At 42.8% G+C, this 25730-nt stretch overlaps 1 protein-coding gene across 5 annotated transcripts in view; it reads left to right on the forward strand.

Moving 5' to 3' along the window:
• Positions 1–25730, forward strand: part of MTA3 (metastasis associated 1 family member 3) — a 229532-nt gene that overhangs the window by 85557 nt on the left and 118245 nt on the right. For all 5 annotated transcript variants that reach the window (XM_053311426.1, XM_053311430.1, XM_053311452.1 and 2 more), the window contains exons 7-8: positions 9512–9614; positions 25444–25543. In XM_053311426.1, the coding sequence (XP_053167401.1) occupies positions 9512–9614; positions 25444–25543 (203 nt within the window). The remainder of the gene's footprint in view (positions 1–9511; positions 9615–25443; positions 25544–25730) is intronic.

A 25730-nucleotide genomic window follows, 5' to 3' on the forward strand; every position in this document is an offset into this window, starting at 1 on the left:
AGCAGCCACCCCCAGCTCTCTATCCGAAGATGATGACCCGAAGAAACGGTTTGTAATCTGGTTCCGCTATTTAGGAACTGATGAACAGAAGGCGACCAGAGACTATGTCATCAAAAGGTTAATACTGGAAGCAATGGTTTTCCCGACATCACAGTTACGGGCTGTCATCCAGCTGGTGGGGTCTAACGAAATAGATGTTTGTTTGAAAAACCAGGCAGCGTATCACAGTTTTTGGTCCAGCTGCAAGAAGACAAGACGACCTCTATCCTGATCTTCTTGCTGGTTTTCAATTAATACCTCTAGCAGATACTAGGGTCCTTACGATAACCCTTTGGACCACAACAGTGCCGGCAGAAGATGTGGCTATGTGGTTGGGGAGGCACGCTGATGTCCTAATGGGCCCGCATGAAAGGAAGGACAGCTATGGAATTTGGACTGGTGAATATCGGTGCATAGTAGCACTACATACAGACCCCGTAACGGGGACAATACAGCACCTTCCAAAATATTTCTTCATGGGCTCCGACATAGCAAGCCTCCGTTACAGCGGACAACCGCCAGCATGCTACCTCTGTGGGGCCTATGATCACATTCGCAGGGAATGCAACACATCACTCTGCTCCAAATGCGGAGTAAGAGGTCACAGTACTGTGAGTTGCTATAAAAGCATTCGCTGCAACCTATGCATGGAAGTAGGTCACACGTACTTTTGGTGCCCCGAAGCACATTACAATAAAAGTAATAGAGAAAGGGCAATGAAAGCGGCGAAAGTTGCTGAATCAGGGAAACGGAGAGCACAAAAACAAACAGAAGGACCACCTGAAAGACAACAACAGGATCACCCTGGGGCGGGAGAGGAGATGGACACACATCCTTTCCCACGGGCTGATCACACAAGCTTGCAGGGTGCATCTAGGGAGACGCAAGACCAATTTTCATCCCCATGGATGCAGGCATCCTCTAAGAAAACCAAACAAAAAAAGCAATGGGAGGATGAAAGAAACAGATTGACCAATTTGAATAGACACCCCAAGGACACGGGGATGGGTCTAACCCAACAGAATAGATTCAAGGTGCTAGCAACCATGGCAGAGGTTCCAGATGCCAATGATGAATTGATCCCTCCTTCAGACTCGGAAGCTGCCCATCAGGTAGATGAGTTGATCAAAGAACAGAGACAACTCAGAAAGCCCGCAAAAAACAAACGGATATCCTCGAAGCACTCAAGGGCCCCAAAGAAACTTGGACTAAATACACCCAAAACTGTAACTGACCTGGAGGAAGAGTTGAGGGTGGAACAAGACAAAGCAGCAGAAATATGGAACCTAAAGAAAGAATACAAGAGCATTCTAAAACAATATGAAGAGGAAAGGTCAGCCCTATGCCAAGCCATACAAACAAAAGACGCATCAATTCAAACTTCAAGGGAGAAAGACCCCGATGTGGAAAAAATGGACCTAGTCCTAGCCCAGATTAGTGAAGATACCACAGAACTTAAGTCGATAGACTCGAGTTACAGCTATCAGCTTGCAAGGATAAGAAACATACAGGAGGAAATGGAAGAAATTAAAAGCATCCTAGAGAACCGCCGACAGGGACACGAAGTAACTACCTTGGCCAAAAATGGTGTTACTGATGATTGTATCATGAAAGAAGAGAATATGTTAGTGGAAGAAGGGACAGATCCTAAAAACAGCTTGGACAAAAATGTAGAAAAAGAACATCCCTTAGAGGCCTCCCAGGAACCTGGGAGCAAAAATGGGTCTATTCTCATCCCAAACCACCCTGCCTTGCCTCCCATCTCTGAACCCCAAACCCCCTCCCCCTCACCAACCCTCCCCGGGGCCCATCTGCCTCAAAGTAGATCTACACTTTCACGTGAAGTAAACGTGGAAGGGGTAGGAGGTAATATTGTTTCCATGGAAGACATGGAGGTAAGGGTTGAATTAACCCAATAAGCCCCTTTGAACAATACTTGACACGATCTGAGATCTAAGGAACAAATGCCTACTCTTCTATCGCCTCGCTTCTACGCGAACAGCGACTCTTTGTCTGAATGGGTCCATGCCTTACACATAACACCCTCCTATCATGGGTTGTTGGGCCAGTTCCTATAATATACTTACATGGAATGTTAATGGATTAAGGTCACCAAATCGTAGGCAAGAGATCATACATTTTTTAACAAAATTGAACTATCACATCTATGTTCTGCAAGAGACCCATTTCGAAAATGAGAGCCACCACTTTTCGGCACAACAGCAATGGACAGTGGGCCCATCCTTCTGGTCCTACGATGGGAGCGGCAATGCAGGGGTAGCGATATTGTTTAAAGAAAGACCTGATCTCAAAATCGAGAGGGTATTGGAAATTGATCAGGGCAGACTAATGTATGTAGATTTTACTGTCAGGGGTGACCCAAGCTCGGCAACCAATCTACGGCTCGACCGAGCCTTTAGACTCTGCTCCATATATGCCCTGGTACAATCACACCTTAGGAAGGCTCTTTGGGCTAAACTAAAAGATATATGTGACAACAAGCGCCACCTCCTGATCGCGGGGGATTTTAATAACAGAGTGCAACTGAGCGACAGTAAAGCCTTTTCGGGAGGCCTCCCAGTCTCCCCCTCAAGTCCCTCTCTAACGAATGAGGAAAAAGCTCTCCAACGTTTTCTGAGTGAGACTCTGGGTTTATATGATAAGGCCTTGGGAGTATATAATGATTTGGATTTTTTCCCAATCCATCATGAAGAGAACTTTAAATCGCAGTATAGACATAAATTTAAAACTGGAGTCAAATTTACATATTACCACCCGAGATCAGCTAGCCGGCTAGATAGACTCTGGGCTCCCCCTTCTTTTGAAGTCTACAGGTGTAAACTAGTACTTACCCCTTGGTCAGACCATGCGGCTGTGGGATTTATTTGTAATCTCTCTGAGGTAATTCCACATGGTAAGCCCTTGTGGCGATTACACCCAAAAATGTTAAGTGATGAATATCTCAAAGGTGTCCTTTTATCAGAACTGAGGCGACAGATCACTCGGCTATTAGAGGCAGAAGATGATCTTTTGGGAGCCTGGGAGACACTTAAAAAGAGGGTGGGCTGCCGTACTAGGGCAGTGACCAGCTGGACATATAAGAGAGGGGTCAAAAATTATCAGAAAGCGATCACCCAACATCTGAGGATTGTTGATAAGATGAACAGGGGAGAAGCCTTCGACATGGAATCATGCCGCCGCTACAAAGAGACAATCAGGACATTTCAAAATGAGCTGCGGTACAGGCATTTAGAAAATAAGTGGTATCGCTTCAAAGGGTCTGTAGTTGAAAAAGGGGAGTGGGCAAAGGACAAGATGCATGCATCTAGTTTGACATTCCAAGCCCTACGATCGGATGGAAGTAGCCCACTAATGGCCGACCCCCACGATATGTTAAAGATCATGGCCCAGTTTTATACAAACTTGTATGCATTGAAGGATATTTCTGTAAAGGACATTCAATCCTATCTAGATAGGTTCTGCAATCTGAATGAATATGGTCTCGGCTATTCCCTCACTGAGGGGGGTAAAAGCTCTTTGACCCATCCTGTAACGATAGAAGAGGTCAGAGCAGTTATCTCAGCGGGAAAGAACACATCAGCCCCGGGGCCTGATGGTCTGACATGGCCTTTCTATAAGATTTACGCAGACCAGCTACTACCAGTTTTAGTAAAATTATTTAATTTTGTCCTAAACAATGGACGTTTAAATAGGTCCTTTGGTGACGGCCTCTTAATTTTTCCCTCCAAGAAAGGTGACACCACTTTACTACAAAACTGGAGACCGATAACACTCACAAATATCGATTACCTGATACCCCCGGTGCATAACCTGGCGGTAGTCTATCCTCCCCCGCTCGATCTTCTTTGGAGAGTTGAAAGCCAGATCTTCCATCTAGTATGGCACACAGCATCCTTCCCTTTGGCCCGTGCGGTAACATTTAAGGAGGTTGAGCGGGGAGGCCTAGCCCTACCTGCCCTGCAACCCTATTTTGTAACTGAATTTATGTCCTCCAATTTTGGAAACTGGATTTTCGTGAATGTCCATAATATGTCCAATCTCCTGCAAAAAACCTGGGTCTCACTTTTCGCTCTGCGTTGGCGCAAGTCAGCATGGGGCATAGCATGGTGGGGGAAAGGATCTTTCAATGGTAATATCACACAAGTATTAAAAAGAGAACACCTGGCCTACTTGAGAGATTTGTTATGCACACTAAAAAATGGAAGGTTGAACCGAATCTATTTAAATGATCCTCCTCAGTTAAGCAGCTAAGGAAAACAATTTATGCAGAGATTCTAGAAGCGGGTTTCTTAAAACCTGATTTAGAACGTAAACGCTACAAACACCGCACTTCACAGTATTTGTTGCAACCCGATCACCCTATCGCTCTCTTTAAGGAGAAAAAAGTCCCTTTCCATTTATGGGAAACAAGGTTGCGCTTATACCATCAAGTACTACCACTTAATGCGGCTAAGCCATGGCTCCCAGAGGACCAGCAAGAGTGCCCTAAAATCACCTGCAAACAGAAAGCTAGTGAGCTAGGTAAAACATTCAGGGAAACCCACTCACATTTCTTAAAAGAGTGTGTGGTAGCCAAAAGAGTGTGGCAGGGAGTAAGCAAGCTGTTAGAGTGGCCTGATTTGGAAAAACAAACTTGGGAAGAACTTACCTTGGGTTTGAGCGATAGAACCTCCGTTCAAGGTCCCAGAAAGAAACCTTCAAGGAAACGGGACGGAACGGGTGCCCTCATACTAGAGAATTGGAAGGTTCCCCTTCTCATAATCAGGTTAGTAAACCTGTATGTCATTAATGCAATGCTCCTGCATAGGAATAGGGATGGAAGACACAACCAAGAGGTTCACGCAGATGAGACAGTAAATCTCTTCTGGAAAAGTTTGTATGGTTATGTGCAAAAAGACAAGAGTATCTCTTCTAAACAGCAATGGGACAAATTATGGAAATGGATGTTGGACGTAACACACACCCCCGATTGCCTAATGTGCCTTGAAATCCCCCACCCCCGAGTTACAGTACTACCTGCATATACTTCATAACCTTGTGGGTTTCCAAATCCTTGTGTGTAAATCTTTGTAGATATATCATGTACAAACAACCACGTTGTATATAATTGTGCTTTGGCAACGTACTGTATGCTTTGGTAGTTTGTTGGTTCAATTAAAAAAATCTTGTCCTATAATAATTAAAAAATATATATCTTGTCCTATCTTGGAAAAGCCAGGGAGGGAACTTGAAACCTTCTGCTCTTCCCAGAGCGGCTTCATCCCCTGAGGGGAATATCTTGCAGTTCTCACACATCAAGTCTCCCATTCATATGCAACCAGGGCAGACCCTGCTTAGCTATGGGGACAAGTCATGCTTGCTACCATAAGACCAGCTCTCCTCTCTGATGTCCCCCGTGCTTGCGCAGGGCATCCTGGGACCTCCGGGGGCCAGGTGGCCCCCGATCCCCACTGCCCTCACCGGCTCTGTGACGGAGCTGGCAGTCATGTTGGTGGCCGATTTGGCTGTCCAAGAATGGCTCCCTGCTCATCGGCAGGAAGAGCTGGCTAAGCCCACTCTCCCCACAGAGCCCGGTAAAGGCTCTGCACACCGATCGTGTGTACAACCTCAATAAGTACTTAATAGAAATAACCCAAACTGATGTGATGGTACCTTATCTCAAATAAAATTATAACAAATCAAGCCAAAAGCTTGTATGATACTCACTTTGTTTACAGCCACCAGTTCTGGAGAATTCACTCAAAGAACCAAGTTCTTGTAAGGTACAAAGCTACTCAAACACCGGCTTCCTCAAACTCTGCTATGCTGCATCCTAGACATATATGTTCTTAGTATATTAATTTGTTCCTGGGATATAGTGTCCTACATCTGCTTTAGCATGTAACTGTAATACTCTGAGCATAGGAAGAGTCTGGGCTCATATAGTGAAACTTGTACACCATTTTATTTGTGACGTATGGGGCAATTTCGTAATTAGGTATGGGCAGCTTGTTTATGGAAAAACAAGAGTCATCCACTTATGCTTGAACACCCAGTTTGTATCCTATCAATTTGTAATAATTCAGTATTATCCATTTCATGTGCTAATGTCCTCCCTTTTGGGGGTGGGGTTGCTGTTGAAGTAGCACTTAAGTAGCCTGAACATATTATTGGTGTAATTACCTGGTTTCTTATAAAGGTGGTTTCTTGGGAGGCAATGGGAGGTGAATCACCGCAGAAAGGAAAATACCATAAGAAAAAGAGAATGGGGGTTGAGATGGCTATATCCATGTGCATGTTTTTTTTTTTTTTTTTTAAATGTGTATTGCATGTAACCTATATAGGTATACACACCTGTACATTTACATACAAACCAAGAAAAGTTTTTAAGGCCTTTTACAAGACTTTAAAAAATGAAACATGTTTTTGCTTTTCCAGGCTGTAGCTAGGGGAGAGGAGGCCTGGGTTCCCCCCCTTTCTCCAGCAGCCTCTCGGAGTGATGGAAATAATGAAGAAACTAGGGTGGGGGCTGGATTCTTTGAACCCATATCTCAATTTTAGCTATACCCCTGCTCATTTCTTTACAAGGAGATAAAGCTTACCATTTCTTGATTAAAATTTGGAAGGGCCATCAGGCAGCCAGATGGCATTGTTCTGGGGTCCATATCTGATCCAAGAACCCCCAATTGCCTATTCCTGTTTTTTTTAAATTCAGCAGAAAAGTGTGTGTGTGTGTGTGTGTGTGTGTGTGTGTGTGTGTGTGTGTTCTAAGCAGCAGGCTGGGAATCTGAACAGACACACATACAATGCATGCCCAGAAAAGAAGTTGTGAATGAAGTTGAAAATGGTTGTGAACTTTTAAAATAAAGCTTGTGTTAAAGAAAGGTTAGAAACTCTTTTATTAAGTGAATCAGTTCAACCTCAGTTCAACCTGGATGAAGGTTAGAAACTGAGACCTTGCACATCAGTCCCCATTTCTAGGCATATAGTTGGGAGAGAGATATGATTAATGCTGCTTCATGGTCTCTTTCTTCTCCTTTCTTTGTGTAAAATAAATTAATGGAAATAAAGATGGGAGACAAGCAGTCTAGCCTCAATCTAGCCACAGATAGGAGGATATAGATTCATGAACTGCACAAATTCAGAGGCTAATTGCTTTTTGCTCCAAGAGAGGATGACAGTGCATCCAGGGAAAGGTATTAAGATTCTTTTGAAAGCAATTTGTACGTTGAATCAGTGATTAAAGAGCAAGCATCTGTAAGCAATTAAGTTGAAGTCTGTCTTGTAAATATATTTTTAAGAACTGTTGTGACTGATATTGAAGCATAAACAGCTACAAAGCAGTTCATGGACCGATGATGATCATGGACCCCAGATGATGATGATGATGATTTATTTATTTATTTTTACATTTGAAAGTGATTTAACTAGGCTTGCTTGAGACCCAGCGAGGCCATGCCTTGGGCTCATGTGCCTTCCTCCTCCCCTTGGGTGCTACAATTCCTTCCCTCACTGGTTTGAAATAACCTTAGTTTGTTCTGCCCTCCAAACTGGGTAAACCATGGTAACAATGGTTACTCTGCTAACTAGGTAAAGAGGCACCTTTCTAAAGTGAAAGCTGTCTTATATTTTCAGAGGGAGAGCAACTGTCCCTATTCAACCCAGCGCACTGTCCCTCCAGTGGCTGTGGCTGGTATCTTTTGTTTCTTTTTATGTTGTTTAGCCCATTTGGGGACAGGAAACCATTTTTTAATTCCTTCTGTTGTGTAAAACATTTTGTGAACATAAATGATGATGATATAAATTGGAGGAATACTCCAAACCCGTATTGTAAAGCCAGTTCAAAATGTGGCTTGTAGCTCTGGATCAGAGGAAAGCAATGGTTTTTAGTACCTATAATTTTCATAATTCTGACATAATGTCTAATGATGACTGTCACAAACCAAAGAAAAAGTGAGAGAGGCAGTTGGAACTGATTGTTCCAACTGCCTCTCTCACTTTTTCTTTGGTTTGTGACAGTCATCATTAGTATATTTCTTTTAATTTTCTTCTAGTGCCTCTGTGATGGTATTGCATAGATAGCTATGTGGCTGATAATCTTCCAAACCATTTTAAAATTTAACCTTAAGGCAGTCGGATCCTTATTTCAGTCTTTTGTCTTGATCTGCATGCTTAAGATGAACTACAAAAGGAAAAAGGCATATGGTTGGTTTATGTCAGTGCTGTGGGCTCTAGAATATGTAGGACTGTGCAGTATTTAGTATATCAATATAAAAGCAGCAGTGGTGGGGGTGAGACTTGATGTAGGAATCAGTGACTGAATGTCTTGACTTTTTAGGATATCTTGACTTTTTAAAAACTTAGAAGCTATGCCAGGGTGTGTGCGTGCTCTGATTTTGATTCAAGTAGCAATGCTACTGGGTGAGGGTGTATTTAGAGGGGATTCCATAAAGGTACTGGCCTTTTTCCCAGCAGGGCTAATAGAAGTTTGAGGAAGGGGGATATTTTGATCAGGAAAATTTTACAGGGGGAAGGGTTACAACTCCTCACCCCGTGCCGCTGCTACAGTAAAAATCAGAGCACATAGGAAGCTGCCATATACTGAGTCAGACTGTTGGTCTATCTAGTTCAGTATTGTCTTCACAGACTGGCAGTGACTTCTCCAAGGTTTCAGGCAGGAATCTCTCTCAGCCCTATCTTGAAGAAGCCAGGGAGGGAACTTGGAACCTTCTGCTCTTCCCAGAGTGGCTCCATCCCCTAAGGGGAATATCTTACAGTGCTCACACTTCTATCCTCCCATTCATATGCAACTGGGGTGGAGCCTGCTTAGCTAAGGGGACAAGTCATGCTTGCTACCACAAGACCAGCTCTCCTCTCCAGAGCTACTTTTTTTGTTTTAATGACAGCAAATTAAATCATTGATCTCCCATGTCAATTCTTGTTTGACCTTGAGAGATTATGTGCTTGGAAACCAGTTTGGAACTGGAAAATGTAAGCATTTTCATAAGTTCAATGACTTGAATTGTATCTCTCTGTTTCTTATTATCCCAACAAAGATTATTTTTTAGATCTTCCTTTATGCATAATAATTGTTTAATAATTTTACATATTGCAATAGTTTTACTCTGGCTGGTTCACACAATCAGAGGGATCCTGGTTAAAATGTTAATTGGGATCATTGAGCCCCGTGGAGCTGATTGCGAGAACCCAGAATTTCAGGGCAACTGCTCTCATTCAATTCTGGTTATCTATTCTGGTTGGTTGACCGGTATGGTTTGACCAAGATTGCCCCGAAATTCTGTTTTTCTCAATGAGCAACACAGGGCTCACTAATCCAGATTAATTTTTTAACCAGGATCCTTGGGATTGTGTGAACTCAGTCTCTCTGTTGTTTGTCACTTTGGCTGTATTTTGGTGTGAGGGCAGTCTAATATTGCAATTAATATTTTTACTTGATCTGCTGCTTTAACAGGAGAAACAGATGACCGAGAACAGGCAAAGCTTGAAGTCAAAGTATGGGATCCAGATAGCCACCTCACTGATCATCAGATTGACCAGTTTTTAGTAGTAGCACGGTAAGATTGATATCAGGTTTTTCTTTTTTCTATTTTTTTAAAAAAGGGCCTGTTCCAGAGTAAAGCATTTGATTAACTCCTATTGATTTCAGTGGAAAAGTTAAGCACATGCTTAAATTGCTTTGATTGAAATCAATAGGTGTCAGATTGCTTTGTTTTGTGTGGTTTATATCAAATCATTGCTTCTGTATTCAGTTGCTGCAAATATTTAACTTTAATCCCCTCTTTTTTTTTACACGCCTTTGTCGTTTTACAGTTTGATAAGGGAACAATTAGATTATGCATGATAGATTTAGTAGTTTCGAATAAATTAGGTCTCAGCAGGGTTTGCTGCTGGATTCTTTCAAGCTTCCATCCCAAGAATTCTGGCACAAATTTTGTTGGAGAGTGTGTGCATTCCCAGTTTTTTATTTGGTTTTTGACAGGGAAGTGACCATATTTGAGTGGTAGAAAGCCCTCTGTTTGAAATGTTACAGAGCGGACTAGGGACTAGGGACTAGGTCCAGTAGTCTGATTCAATATAAGGCAGTTTCATATGTTCATATGCTCTCTGTAATCAAGGAAGCAAACTTCCATATTGAAATAGCATTGAAATTGTAATATTCAGAATTATACTTAGAAAGCAACCTCATTCTTATGCATTTCGAATGAAATATTCAGCAGAACTGATTTTTTTTTTTTTAAGATCAGTCTAAAATCTGTTGTATGGGCCTTGTTACAAATACTTCAGAGTAAACATTGCTTTTTTATCTACCATTATTAGCCATTAGACATCCACTTCTTCCTTTTGAACTTTTCTTGCAATTTCCTTTGGCATCCTCTTCTTTTCAAAGGTTCATATATGTGCACTGTGGGGGAATATATTTTACAGGAGTGAAATGTTCCAAAGGCCTGTCCTGAAGAACATGTTCACGAACATTTAAGAAAGGTCTTGCCAGTGCATTGTATGGAATGGTTTCTTAAAATGCACACTCTTTCTTCCTTGGAACAAAAGTTAATAAGCAGCTTTACAAAAAGAAAAAAAAAGAAATTGCCAAACCAGCAGAACTTCAAGGATCACAATGGCTTTTTCTCCAGTAGCAGTAAAACTTTGTTAGCCATCCCATAACAAATTGTTCTCTGGGCAGCTCACAACACAGCATTAAAACTTAAAATAAAAAACACATAACATATTAAATCATAACAGAACAAAAGGGGGGAAAATAAAATACAAAATACGGTACAAAGCAATTTTAAAATTCTCTTAAAGTCAGTTTAAAAATCAAAATCTAAATTCAAAAGGCCTGAGTGAACAAAGAGGTCTTATCCTGGTGTCTAAAAGAACAAAGTGATGAAGCCAGTTGAACATCACTGGGGAGGCTATTCCATAAATAAAGTGCAACCACTGAAAAGGCCCTCTCCCTAGTAGCCACCCACCTCACCTCTTTTGGCAGGGGCACTCGGAGGGAGGCCTTGAGACATATGGGGCAAGGCACTCTTTCAGGTAGCCCAGTCCCAAGCCATTTAGAGCTTTAAAGGTTAAAATCAGCACTTTGAATTGAGCCAGGAAATGGACTAGGAGCCAATGCAGCTGACCAACCACTGGCATAATATACTCAAAACATCCAGTCCCAGTTAATAATCGTACAGCCCTATTTTGTACCAGCTGCAATTTCCAGACCGTTTTCAAAGGCAGCTCCATGTAAAATGCATTTCAGTAATCTAAGCAAGAGGTTACCAGAGCATGAGTAACACTGGCCAAGCTATCTCTATCCAGGTAAGGTTGCAGTTGGTGTATCAGCCAAAGCTGATAAAAGGTGCTCTGAGCCACAGAGGCCACTTGAGCCTCTAGTGACAATGCTGGATTGATGAGCACCCCCAAACTGCGAACCTGGTCCTTCAGGGGGAGTCCTACCCCATCTAGAATAGGCTGAATGTCATTCACCCGGGCAGAGGAACATCGACCAACAGTACTTCTGTCCTATCTGAATTGAGAATCAGCTTGTTCTTCAACATCCAGTCCATTTCTGCATCCAGGCTCTGATTCAGTGCAGCCATTGCTTCACCTTGATCTGATGAAAAGGAGAGATACAACTGAGTGTTGTTGGAAACTGATGACATCTCTGGCCAAATTTCAGGATGACCTCTCTCACTGGTTTCATGTAGATGTTAAGCAGCATATGAGAAAGAATGAAAGGAAGCAGCATAGAATACAGCTGTACCTCATTATCTGCAGTGGTCCTGTTCCTGCATATTACTACAGATAACAAAAGGATGGATAATGGGGCATTCAGTCAGTAGGATGGCAGGGGTTAGGTTCCCGGACGAACAGCTAAAAAAGTGCCCCCAAACTGGGCCAAATAAAGTGCTCTACCGTGCTCTGTGGGCTTTCGGGAGTCCAAGGATGCCTCTCCCCCCAAGTCCCAGGGATTACGAGAAAAATCGCAGGGATTTTTTTTGTTTTTGTTTTTTTGCTCATTAACAACTGGTCCATAAAATGACTCTCCTCCACAAAGGCGGCCAGAAATGACCTCCGAGGTCATTTCTGGCCACCTCCGACCCATGGAATTAACCCCCTTTCTGCCTTTCCCCCATGTATGCCAAGGTTGGGTATTTATTACCTGACCGTGGATGCTGGATCTGCATATAGGGAGACCCACCTGTATACATGTCTTCAGATCTCCTCTCTTTGTCCCTTAAGATTCAAGGACTAAAAACCAGGGATCGCCAATTTCTGTATTCTTAGGGCCACAGTAATCTCCAGACAGTAGTCTAGGATCAAAGTATATTCTGTCATAAAGAGAGACCATCACAAGTGATGAGACTTCATAATAGAGGTGCCCAGCTTGCAGCAGGGCCTTCCAAGTTATGGAGAACATGTACTAAGACATAGCTGAGGCCTTGTATACAAAATTCCAGAGGTAGTTGTAATACTGCATTGTGGACTCTGCCTCTCTGGGGTCAGAGCTGGGAGGTGGCTTTTCGCCTCCCGGTTGCGGGTCTACTCGCGAGTAGCCACGGCGCGGAGCCGCGCCACAGCTACTCATGAGCAGATAGCCCTGGTTTGCAGAGTACTCGCTCCGCAAACCCGGGCTAAGGGGCGGGCTACAGGAGTGGGTTAGCCGCTCCAGAACCACCGGGCTCAGCTGCGAGCCCAGTGGTTCTGACGATCAGCAAAAATCGGGCTAGCAGAGGCTAGCCCAATTTTTGCTAATCGTCAGAATAGCCCTCTGATCTTATGTGTCAACTTTGAATTGTCCCTGGGGAAAAAAACTGCAAGTCACTGAAGATTTGTATCTTTTTTGGCTTGCCAGGAAGTAATGGATTTGCCTGCATGTGATCTGCTTCCAGTTAGTGCTGGATGGACAGTTTTGGGTTCAGTGAATAATCAAGGATTGGTACAGTGTGGGGGAAAGCATTTTTTTCACCCACCTGTAGGGGTGTGCACGAAACACATTTTGTGTTCCATTCCAAGTTCACAATGGAACACAAAATGCACGAAGCAGTCCATCGGAACAACCGGGTGAGACGGTTGTTCCAACTCAACAACACCATTCCAAGCACCATTTTGGAAACCAAAATGGCGCTTGGAACAGGTTTGGAAAATGCCATTCTGAGCTCAGAACAGAGCTGCTGCTGTTCCTTTTTTGCATCTCTTAAAGGTACAGAAGACCTGTTCTTTCCATATGGCAGCCCTAAGGAAAACATCATTGTCCCATAAACACTATATTCTCAGTAGTTCAAACTGTAATACAGCTACAGTTTGTGAAATAGGTATGATCTGTTAACTCTCTTGCTAACTGGGCAAAGAGGCACCTTTTAAAAGTGGTGACTCTTACATGTAGCTGTCCCAAATCAGCCCCATCACAATGTCTTTCCAGTGGCTGTTTCTAGTGTTTCCCTGTATTTCTTTTTAGACTGTGAGACTTTTGGGGCAGAGAACCATTTTTTCATTGCTTTTCATATGTAAACTGCATTGCAAAATTCTTTTTTTGTTGAAAAGTGATATTTGAATGTTATTAATAACTGCAGAAGTGTGTTCACACACACACACACTCACTCACACACAAGAGACAGGTTATTTTATTCCCCCACTTCTAAAGACCTGTGATTGTGAGTTGAGCCCTGCAGAATAATTAACACCACCACCAAGGCAAAAATAACATTTTAACAAGTCATCTTCAAAAGGCAAAAAGAGGGACAGTGACTTTCCAGGGACAGAAATTAGAAAACAGGGACAGTTTGTAGTGTATGCTCATATCCTAACATAGAAAGAAACAAAACAAACCAATAATTTGAGTTTCTAAGCTTAATATAATTTCTCTCTCCCTCTCTCCACTTTTAGAGCATTTTAAATCCCCCCCCCTTGTACACTGTAATTTGAGTTGGGGGAATTAGAATTGTAGGTATTGGTATTAGGGACTGCAAGAGAGGGAGAGCAAAGAGTGGGTTTGGGGTCAGGATCATGGTAGCAGTAGGAGATAGGACAGGACAGAGGGGAAGAGTATGAGGTTTCTACCTACAGGTTTACTTGGGAAACCTGAAAGTCTGGATTAATTTGGAAACTCACAAGAAGGCATGACATACATAAGTTTATTTAATTATTTATTTTTTAGAAGCTGATTAAAGTCTAGAAAGCATCAAGGCAGAGCACATAAGTTAGGACAAACTAGGAGTATGCAATTAGATTTGAGGTCAAATCGATTTGGGTAGAATCTGGGCAGTTCACACGTTCAGCCTCGAATTCAATTGCTCTCAAAATAGAGGGTCAGGGTGGAAATGAATCACCCCTGATTTAGCCCAAATCTATTCAGGAGACCTGATCACCATTTTGGGTCCTGTTTTGTTGGAAAAACGGGCCTCATAATTTATTTATCATATTTCTATACCACCAGATATAAGCATCCCTAGGCAGTGTACAAATTAAACACAACAAATATTAAAACAGTATAAAACAGTTTAAATTTACAAAACTAATAAAACAACATCACAGATAAAAACACATTAAATTTAAAAATCTTCAGTTAAAAGCCTGAGAAAACAGGTATGTCTTGAAGGTCTTCCTGAGGGGGAAGAAACAGAGAAGGGGACCTGGTAGACCTGTCCTCCGAGGCAGGCTGATGTGCTGACTGGAGTGGAGAGTTGGTCTACCCGCCAACCCCAATTGGCAGACCAGCTCTCCCTGGGGAAAAAGCATCATTTTGTAGCCCATTTTCCCAGCAAAATTGCGCTCGAATCACCTGAATCAATTCAGGTGATTCGTTGAGGCAGCCGGCCAAGCTGACTGTTCTTGACTAATCAATTTTATTTGTGCACACCCCTAGTACAAACTATCATAGTCCTGCTTCCCCTCAGCAGACGTTATCAGAAAAACCAAAGCAGAACTTTGACCGGAAGTTGTGTATTTTACTTCTTGTTGTTCATACCAAAAATTTGTAAACGCTTTGGAAACTTCTGTTGAAAAGCAGTATATAGTAGTAGTAGCAGCCGCAATACCTAGATCACAGTCACTTCCTAGCTTCTTTGTAAGCACACACACATACATATACATACATACACACACACACACAACTTTTGAAAAGGAATTAGTACGTTCGGTCCAGACATTTGAATTGTGATGTTAGGTTTTTCCTATCTTTATGGGTTATACCAGAGCTGCTTAACTTCGACCCTCCTGCAGATGTTGGCCTACAGCTCCCATCATCCCTGGCTATTGGCTGCTGTGGCTGGGGATTATGGGAGCTGTAATCCAAAAACATCTGGGGGGGGGGGCTAAGTTGAACTGGCCTGGGTTATACGGAAAGCAGTGTCATTGATTCACTTATATGGCACCTTTTCCTTTCTTCTTCAGCTAGAAGAAAGCTAGAAACCTAGAATCTAGAAATTAGATTCTAGCTAACTAGAATCTAGATTTATAACTAGAAAGCTAGAATCTAGATTTCTAGAAAGCTAGAAATCTACTTTTAACTAGATGGAAAGTAGCATTAGGTTCCATCCTCACGATGTCTGGGCAGAAGACTGCCTGCAGATTTTTAGGCTTATATCTCAACTTCCTGAACAACTAGGCTCTTACTTAAAAAAATTAAATTAAATTAAATTAAATTAAAGCTGGTGTTCTGAGTCAGCTAAAGGGCACCTGGTGGCATGCCTGGAATATAGAAATTCTCCTCCTTCTGGGGCCAGAGACTTTTGTCCCAGCATGGATATGAAAATGCTAATGGAAGAAGTGGTTGTTGCATGATCTGCCGATTTTCTCTCTCACCATTCCCTAACGCTTTGCTGGCTTTTTTGCTAACAGGGCTGATCATTTAATTGTGAAATCTGCTCAGCCAATTGTGTGCCTGTTATTTCCCTTCACATTTTTAAAAAATACAGCAGTAGGTTGACTTTTAAGTCCTGGTTGTCTTAGTAGTTCTTGCTGCTCTATTTGCTCTAAATGGAAAATCTTTTGCTTTGCTTAATGTTGCTTGCATTGCAAATATAACCTTTCCTTCCTGGTGGTGTGTGTGTGGGATTTTTTGTTGGTTTCTTTCTTTCTGATTATAGCAGTTATATGATATGATATAGAAATGTCTACACTGAAAATAGTTCTGGATATTGGTCATAGTCAGTTTGCCTTTCAACATTGCCAATGAGCATTTTGTGGTATGTTGTTTGAAAATGAGTTTCCCCTACCCACAATTTTATCTTGCCATTTTCTGAGATGGAATTGGAAGTAGAAATGCTGTTACACTTGTAGCATAAGAAGTCTGTTGATACATAAGTAAGTAGAGGAGGTCCCCTTTATTCCCCGGAGTTCTGTTCCCACTTACTTCCACGGATAACAAAACTGTGAATAAAGAGACAACCTTATGGGGATTCTGGAGTTAGGTTCCTAAGCACACTGAAGTGTGCTAAAAATCACAAACAAAAAGTAGCGGGGAGCAGAAATAAGCACAGAAACTTGCTCTTCAGCTCTCCAGCAATGCCTCCAAAACTTCCAAATCCTTAGATATTTTTGTGTGTGGGGGGGTGTCCCTCCCCCCTTTTCTTCTTCTTTTTTTCTTGCTTGCAGAAAAGAACCACAAAATGGCTCAGCACTACAAAATGGTGGTAGGAAATGACATCAGAAGTCATTTCTGGTGACTCAAGAACCACAGATAGATTAAAATAACCCTATGTTTGTCCTGTGAATAAAAAAACTGGGTTGCTATGATCCAACTGTGGATATGCGAAACCACAGGTGGTGAGACCGCAGATAACGAGGGCCACCTGGAAGTAAATCAGTCAATAAATAGTTGCTTTATTTTTGTACATGCAGAAGAAGAAACCAGCTTTCTTTTAGTCATAACAGTAGTAGTAACTTTATTTCAGTACATGACCAGGGAGGGGAAAACAGTATAGATGTCTAATATATCTTAAAATTAACATAAAACAAAAATTTCCACTAGTTCATCATATAGCATTACTTTATCAATTTAGTGATGCAATTGTTCAGTGAATCATGTGACAAAAGTAAACGTTGTATTCTAAATATAGCTATTATGCTAAATACTAACAGTTTTCTTTTTAATAGGTGTTAGTGACCTGACTGGCCCAGTACATACATAACTTTTCATGATCTTTTAAACATGGTTAAAAGATTTGGGAGCATTCCTTGGGGGTCTCATGCGCCACCTTCCCTCTACTTGAATTCCACCCTCTCTTCCCTTTCCCCTGTATTAACCAGGGTCAACTATAGCTCTGTAACAAGGTGAATGAGAACCCAGTTTTTTAAATTAAAAGACAAACAAACATACCAGAGTATTCAACCTACTTCAAACTCTGGTTTCATGCTAGACATTTTTATTGTTAAGCCCAGTGCAGGAATAACGATAATCATAATTAGCACTGAAAAAGAAAAAGATGGGGAATGCAAGCAAAAGGCTAGAAGAGAGATGGAGAAAGAAGAAAAAAGGCGAGAAAGAGTCTGTGAGCCTGAATAGTACTCTTGATTTCTCAACCAGCATTAAAAGATCAGGAAATATTATGTCTGCACCTGGCCACTCTGTTGCTTAATTAGAATTTATAGAAACTTTATAAATCACTAACAGAGAAATTAGGGCTGCAATCCAGTGAGTTAATCTATGCCTAAGTGTGCTTGTGCACCCACAACTTCCTTTGACATTTTCTGTAATAGCAGGCAAGTTTTTAAAAAAATACAAAAAACAAAACAGCACTTTTGTGTTTGAGTCTTTTTCAAAGCCGAGTAACTCCATGGTTAAAAACACAAGAACTCTGCTGAATCAAACCGAAGATCTCTTGTATCTAGCATCTTTCCCCCCCAACTGTGGCAAGTCAGGTGCTCCTGGAAAGCTGCACAAGTGTGAAGCCTAGAGGCCTCTCTTTTTGTTGCCTTCCAGCCATTGGTATCCAGAAGCATATTCCCTCTGAACTTGGAGGTTCTATATAGTCTCTATGACTCATACCTCCCTGCTGCCCCATTGCCCCCTTTACCGGAAGTAACCGGAAATACTCGACGTGACTGCGAAACAGAGAATTGCAAAGCCCTCAGATAGATGAGTGGGGTGCAGAAGCATAGGAGAGAGAGAGTCACTGGCAATGGAGTAGGGTGGCAAGGGGCACTAAGTGGACAGAACAGTGTGTGTATGTGTGCATGTTGGCTCTTCTTCTGGGGCTGGCTGGCAGCTGCTGCTGCTCCCTTCTCCCCTTCCATCCCTGCCTCGTGAGCAGGAGTTTTTCGGCATCGGGACAAAGTTCAGTGCCTTTGGCAGTGCTGGGGTTGCTAGGAAGGGGTTAACTCAGGCTGAAGGGACCCAACATTCAGAGAGCTGCAAATCAGGACTGCAGCTTGGAGCCCCCTAAGTGGTCTCTTTGGGTCATGTGATCATCCCTGACCACCCAGGGGACTGCTGCTGCCAGGAGCAGGGCTGGAGGACCAACAATGTGAGCTGTGGCTGCCTGCTCTGAGGAAAACCCCGTAATGGTGATCATCAGTCTTGCAGGCTCCCTGCCGAGGCTTCACTGTGTGCTGGTGTGATGGCTGTGAGGTGAGTGAGAGGGTTACAGCTCGGTTCAGGGGGTTTCCCTGTTTTCTGCTCAGGTGAATAGCCTCATTGTCTGTTGGGCCTGTGTGAAACATTGTCTAAAGTTGAATCCTCTGCACAGTCCCCCTGGCACCTTGTGGAGACAATCATTCCCACTGTGCAGTACTGTGCTTTGCAGCAGATGGGGAGCGGGGCTCTCAAGGGAAACAGAGTCCTCTTGAGCCCCAGCACCATCTTGGAAGGCATTCATTGAGTGCTAGGAAGTGTAGCTCTATCCAGTTCTTTCCCCATAGAGCGGTAGCTTTAAGAATGTGGAACTCAGGTCCTTATCTGCTCCTCCATCACCCTGCCACTGTTCCAGTTGTGGCACTTAGGGATGTGCACAGAACCGGCTGGCCCAGTTCGGTTCGGTTCTGAACAGGACTCAAACCTGACCGGGTCAGTTCGGTCCAGCACCCCTTTGAACCCCCTTCCCCATTCGGTTTGGTTCGGGGGGCGGGTCACAAATGTTTTTTGATGTAAAATAAAAAATAATATTTTTTTTACCTTACTCCCTTCCAGGGAGTTACTGGACGCAGCGGGGGGTGGGTGGGTGGTTTGTCCGTGGAAGTCCCCCCTCCTCCCGCTGGCTTTCGTTATGCCCCCGTTTCGCTTTTCAGCCTTCTCTGCTCAGCGCGGTGGCCATTTTGGGGGCCGTGCACCTGCACAATTGGCCTCTGTGTGGTCCGGGCCATGCAGAGGCCAATCGCGCAGGTGCGCAGCCTCAAAAATGGCCACCGAGCAGAGAAGGCTGAAAAGCGACCAAACTGGCTAGACGGGGGCATAAGGATAGCCAGCAGGGGGAGGGGGAACCTCCACGGACTACAAACCCCCCCCCCCCCCGGTCGCTGCTGCCTCCAGCAACTCCCTGGAAGGGAATAAGGTAAAAGAAAAATTTAATTATTATTTTTTTAACATTGAAAATGGTTCGCGAACCCCCCGAACATTCGAGAGTTGGACCGAACAGGGGGTGGTTCAATTCAACCTCGAACTGGCTCAACGTCGAGCTAGTTTGCACATCCCTAGTGGCACTGTCCTTCCCAAAAGGCTGTGTCGTGGCTGCATGCACGTGGCCACTGTGCATGTCTGTGCGGAACAGTGCCACGACTGGAACAGCGGTGGGGCAGCACAGGAGGACGTAAGGACATGTGTGCCCTATTCGTAAAGCTACCACTCTCCCCTGCCCCGTGGCTGCCTGAAATGATTCATGCACATCCCTAGAGGGTTCTGTCTCTCTTAAAGGGTCCTCCCTGCACTGAGAAAAGCACAGTGCCATGCAGAGGTCACGTTGAAGGTTTTTTTGTCAAAGTGGCTCCCTTGGAAAAATAGCAAAGATCACTGATATATTGCTCAAGTGTAATTGTGGCTGTGGTGTGTTTGGCTGACTGAAATGATCTGGCTGGTTAGAACAATAATATTAACTGGTTAATAAATTTTTTGAGTTTGAATCCTTTGAGTGATGTGTATGCATTTGATAACTCAGGCCAGAATGATATTTTCCACTACTTGTGCTTCCCATACTGGTGAACATTGCTGAAGCTGTTGTACTGTCTGTCTTGATGGGACAGGAACATAGGAAGCTGCCTTATACCGAGTATCCCCATTGGTCCATTGGTCTACGCTGCCTGGCAGTGGCTCTTCAGAGTTTCAGACAGGAGTCTTTTCCAGCCTTGCCCAGAATGCCATGGATTGACCCTGGGACCTTCTGCATGCAAAGCACATGCTCTGCCACTTGAGCTTCGGCCTCATCCTCATCCTTGGAATGATTTCATCTCTAGCCTATGTAGTTAGCTAGCAGGCCGCAGCATAGCACACACAGAACAGGCACGCAGTTCAGGTTTAGATCCACACAGTAGCAAGACTTCTCCTCATGTCTTGAAGGGCCACTAAACCTTCATGGCCTGTGTCACATGTGGCATCCATGCAACTGGTTGGACTTCCTATGCATTCCGTACAGCAGCACTCTGTGACAGCACAGTATTGGGCTGCTTTCTGTGCTTGACAGTACAAGTTACTGCCTTGTATTGTTTGTTCTGCCATTAAGGCAGTGTCTCTTTCCCCAAGGATCAGGGAGGGAACAACCAGAGTGCATCTCTTCAGTATCGTCTACAAAACTATTATATGGGCCAATTAAGGTTTTTTTACCTAAACACAACAGGGTGCAGGCCATGCATGTCAACAACTCACAGATAATTAAAGTTGGAAATTGACCCCAGGGATTGCAACTATCAGACACAGAGAATGTGACATACTGAGTATATCAGTGCTAGTTGGCTGCTAACACAGGAAACTAATTTTCTTCTCATCAACAACTCATTCTTTGTAGCAAGCAATGATCATTATTTCCAGTGGTAGTACTCTCCCCAACTTTAAAACAAAGTAACCAAAAAACCTCACAAAGTGGGGAAATGCCATAACGACACACACAAAATTTCTTCCCTGAAGGTACAAACTGGTGGATATGGAACAAAGAAACTAATTCTTTCTCTCGTGCTTTTACTGATGCCCTTCCCATGAAACTGGGCAAAGATCTATGATAGCTATAGTTGTATCCTAAGTAGCTTTGAGAAAGAGTTTCAACAGTGCGGAGGGAAGGATTAGTCCCATTGGACAGATGGACTCTCAAAATGTTAAACTGTAGTGGGAGATACTAACAGGGATTTTCCATTGTCATGTCTGATTTGGCCCTTGTATTTAGTTAGCACTGAGTGAAAACATTCTTGGCTAGACCAAGGATTCCCAACAGGATTGGGAATACTGTAATTGGAAACACTGCTTGAGTTCCCTGATGTGTTGATGCCAACTCCCATAATCCCCAGCTGCAATGGCCTTTGGCTACTGTGGTTGAGGAAGATAGGATTTGCAGTCCAACATCCCAAGGTTGGGAACCCCTTTGCTGAACAATTATAACAGAGGAAGGGATCCATTGAAGCCAAAGACTTGCATATACATAGACTGTGGGAAGTGGCACTTTACCATTTCTGATCTCTGGAGGAAGCCCAATGCACACATTTACAATCCATATTTGTTTCTGATTGAAAATACCACAGCACCCAAAGTCTATTTTCCTGTTTTGCAATTAGGCCTTCATATGTTGAAATAGTTATAGCTTATAGCAGCCTTTTAAGGATTGGCATCATACCATCTCCTAATCTCTCTAATTTTTATTTATTTATTGCCTCTGGCTTTCTGAAGACCTATCAGTGATGAGAATACAACTAAAATTGTATCAGATTTTGGAAAATACCAGATTTTGGAAAAACAAAACCCTAATAGCTTTGGTAACACAGCAGTCCCCTCTCATTCAGATTAGGGTGGAGGTGGTCATCTAATTTAATGCCAAAAGATCCTTTTAAAATAATGAGGGCTGTGCAAAATAAATACCTGACTGCCTCATTTACGCAAGCACAAATTGCTGAGAGCAGGGGAGTATTAATGGCTCCCCCTCCCCCCCTTTTAAAAGTTTACCTTATCATGCAAACTACCAGCTGGAAATTATTGTTGTATTTCTATTATTCACCAAGCCTTTTCTTTGACTGTAAAAGGAAGTGTTGTAATTTTGAAATTTCAAGTTTTCCTCAATCATGACTTCCTGTTAAAAGGAAAATTGACATATTTGAACAATTGTAACGGCAGATTGATTCATAAGTGTAGTTATGTTGAACGTGAAGTACCTTTCACATAGGAGACAGGAGCCCCTTATCTGTCAATAGCTCCCACACAACCGAGAGAATGTTTAAAGGATCCAGCCGGGGAGGGAGTTGCTGGTTGCTTGGGCCATTTAAATGTTCTCAGAGTTGTGTGGAATAAGTGGCTTCCGCGCAGCTGGGAGTACTTTTAAAAGGCACCTTAAAATGCTGGTTTCCTGTGTATGTGGAGGGATGGCAATATCCAGTCCACCACATTTGATTTACAGGTTATTTTTTTCATTATGTCAATAACAATAACATACAGCTGGAAAGCAACTTTATTAGCCTTTTCGGTGTTGTGTTTTAAGATGCAAGTTAGCTTTACTGATGCAGTAGTGTTTCTGGGCAGAAAGTGTCTTTCCAACAGATGCAAACTTGTGCTGTATATCTGTGCCCTGTGTAGTTGTCTACAGATGTTGGTTAGCCTTAGCACTCAAGACAAAATTGGCGATAGCCAGGATCTTGTTCCCTCCATACAATCCCAAACCTCATGCTGCATCTCTGTGTGGCATCAACCAATTCTGTTTTGAAGATTGGAGCTGGAGAGAGGAATGGACAGACTGACCACACCCCCTGCATTAGTTTTCAAAGGGTTGTGCAACTCCAGGAAAAATCTCTGTGTGCCTCCCTTCCAAATTCCAAAATTGGAGCTAAGGAGGAACTGTTTAGAAGCTGTTTGCTCATAATGCATGCACAGGCACACACTTATTGAAGAAAAAAAGTTTGTGGGTGTGTATATTATTTAATTAATTTAATCTTTATATCGCCTAGCTCAGATGGCTCTCGCAGTCCACATAAATAACAAGTTCTAGTAAGAACTAATCTGCCTAATTTCTTTTCACTATCTCTGCAACTGGACTAAATTTGGTCCAAATCAGTTAGGTAGTTCACAACTTAGCCCACTTGCATCTCAAATGTTCATGCTTCTGCCATCTTGAATTGGGGTGGATGACATAATCACAAACTGTGTGTTTGGGGTGTCCCTATGTGCCCCTACAACTGTACCAGATTAAATCCAAATTGGTTCCCACTTGCACCTCAAACATTCATGTGTCTGCCATCTTGAATCAGGGTGGATGACATCATTACAAACTGTGCCCTTGAATCATCCCTACGTGTCCCTCCATCTGTAGAAAATTTGACTCAAATCACTTAGATGGTTCACAAGTTAGCCTACTTGTGCCTCAAACATTTATGCATCCGTCGTCTTGAATCTTGGTGGATGACATCATCACAAACTACGCCATTGAGGCATCCCTGTGTGTCCCTACAACTGTACCCAATTTGGCTCACGTTGGTTGATTAATAATAATAATAATAATAATAATAATAATAATTAATAAATAAATTCGATTTCTATACCGCCCTTCCAAAAATGGCTCAGGGTGGTTTACACAAAAATAATAAATAAATAAGATGGATCTCTGTCCCCAAAGGGCTCACAACCTAAAAAGAAACAACAGATAGACACCAGCAACAGTCACTGGAGCTACTGTGCTAGATGTGGATAGGGCCAGTTACTCTCCCCCTGCTAAATAAAGAGAATCGCCATGTTAAAAGGTGCCTCTTTGCCAAGTTAGCAGGGCATTTCAAATTTGATAGCGCACACACACAGACACAAGGACACATGAAATGCCAGGTGATCTCATAAGCCTACTGGAAAGTAGGCTAAAAACAGATAAAAGAAAATAACCCATTAAAAATTAAAATCATTTAAAAATCACTCAAGGCCAGGCTAAAAAGAAGAGTCTTTAGGGCTCTTCTAAATGCTATTAAACATCTTAAGCCTTGGATATCATAGGGAGCACATTCCACAGCCCAGGAGCAACTACTGAGAAGGCTCGATCCCTTCAGATACAGAAACTGCAGATTTCAAAAAGAAGACCTAAATACATACTGTATGTTCATTATTGGTATATATCAAATCATTCTTATGAAAAACATTAAGATCATATTTCAAGGGGGGTGGGAATTGGATGTCTTAAATGCTGAAGAGAGTCTTAATTCTTAAATAAATCTAGTTATTTAGCCTCCCACAATTACATGTGTTGCAATAATGATTCCACCCCCCTCCCCCATAGCTTCAATTTAGTGTATTTCCTCTATCCATTTTGAACCTCCTAATATAATAGCTTCAGGCTTCTTAACATGGATGAAGGATAGGCTTGGTTTGGTGCTGCAAGCTGATGCAGTGCTTGGAGTGACTCTGCAGGTCTGATCCCAATAGCCAGCCCTAACCTTCCTCTCTGGAGCTGGATGAAACACCTCTGCCATACAGAGACAAAAGGTTGTCTTGCTTTCCAACATGGAGCTGGAGAAGTGGGGCAGGAATCTTCCCCATGGGTATGCTGTGCTCTCCAAAGCTCAATGCAACTGCAGGGACCCCTCTACAATTTGGTTGTTTGCTGTTTTATTGGCTAGGTTGTCTGCTCTGCTTTTAAAAATTGTTTTATGGGCTTGTTTGTTTTATTTATGCTAAAAGTAAAAAGCTTAAAATGTAAATTTGCCTTTTCATCATATTGCTGGTTTTTCTCCTTTATTGTGCTAGATTCTGACAAATGGTTTTAAAAAGTAATTTTGGAATTTTATTTTTTATTTATTGAAAACTTTATAGTGCTGGTAAATTCAAACATGCATGCTAATAAATTATGAAGAGTGAGTGGCCGATATCCTTACTAATGAAGCGCCAGCGCTCTGTGAGGTGCACTGGTGCTGTGGACAGGATTGGCTAACTAAACACTTGCATTTGCAGGGGTGAATAGGATTTCCCCTTCCCCCACAAGTCCTCTGTGACACCTGAAAATATGTCCCTGAGGGCCATGCAGCCCTCAGGGACATCTGTTTGGGTCACACCGAGGACCTCCAGGGGAAATGGAGGCCGTTAACATCCCCCCCCCCCCGAGAAAGCTGATACTACATTAGTCTGGAATTTGCCCAGCATCTGAGATGTCATGCATTTCACAGATCTGTGAGATATAAGTTATAAGAACACCGGCACTTGGTTAGTTAGGATGCCGGGCATTGAGAGCATGTGGTGATTATGATGATGATATCCAGATTACATTATTTTGATGTGCATTTTTTCCCCTCCCTCAGTGCTGTTGGTACGTTTGCCCGAGCTCTGGACTGCAGTAGTTCTGTCAGGCAACCTAGTTTACACATGAGTGCTGCTGCTGCTTCTCGTGACATCACTCTGGTGAGATACTGCCTTGAAATGCTGTTTTTATGTGTGAATGCAAATAGTTTGGATTTAATGGGCCAAATATCTCCTGGCCTACTTTGCTGCTGCTAAGGGACTTGAAATACCTGTGATTTTTCTTTCTTCAGCACCAGCTTCTTTGGCAAAAGCTACCCAAACCTCACCTTTGTTCGAGTCCAGCTGC

This window comes from Hemicordylus capensis, chromosome 1, assembly GCF_027244095.1.
Source record: "Hemicordylus capensis ecotype Gifberg chromosome 1, rHemCap1.1.pri, whole genome shotgun sequence".
Lineage (NCBI taxonomy): Eukaryota > Metazoa > Chordata > Lepidosauria > Squamata > Cordylidae > Hemicordylus > Hemicordylus capensis.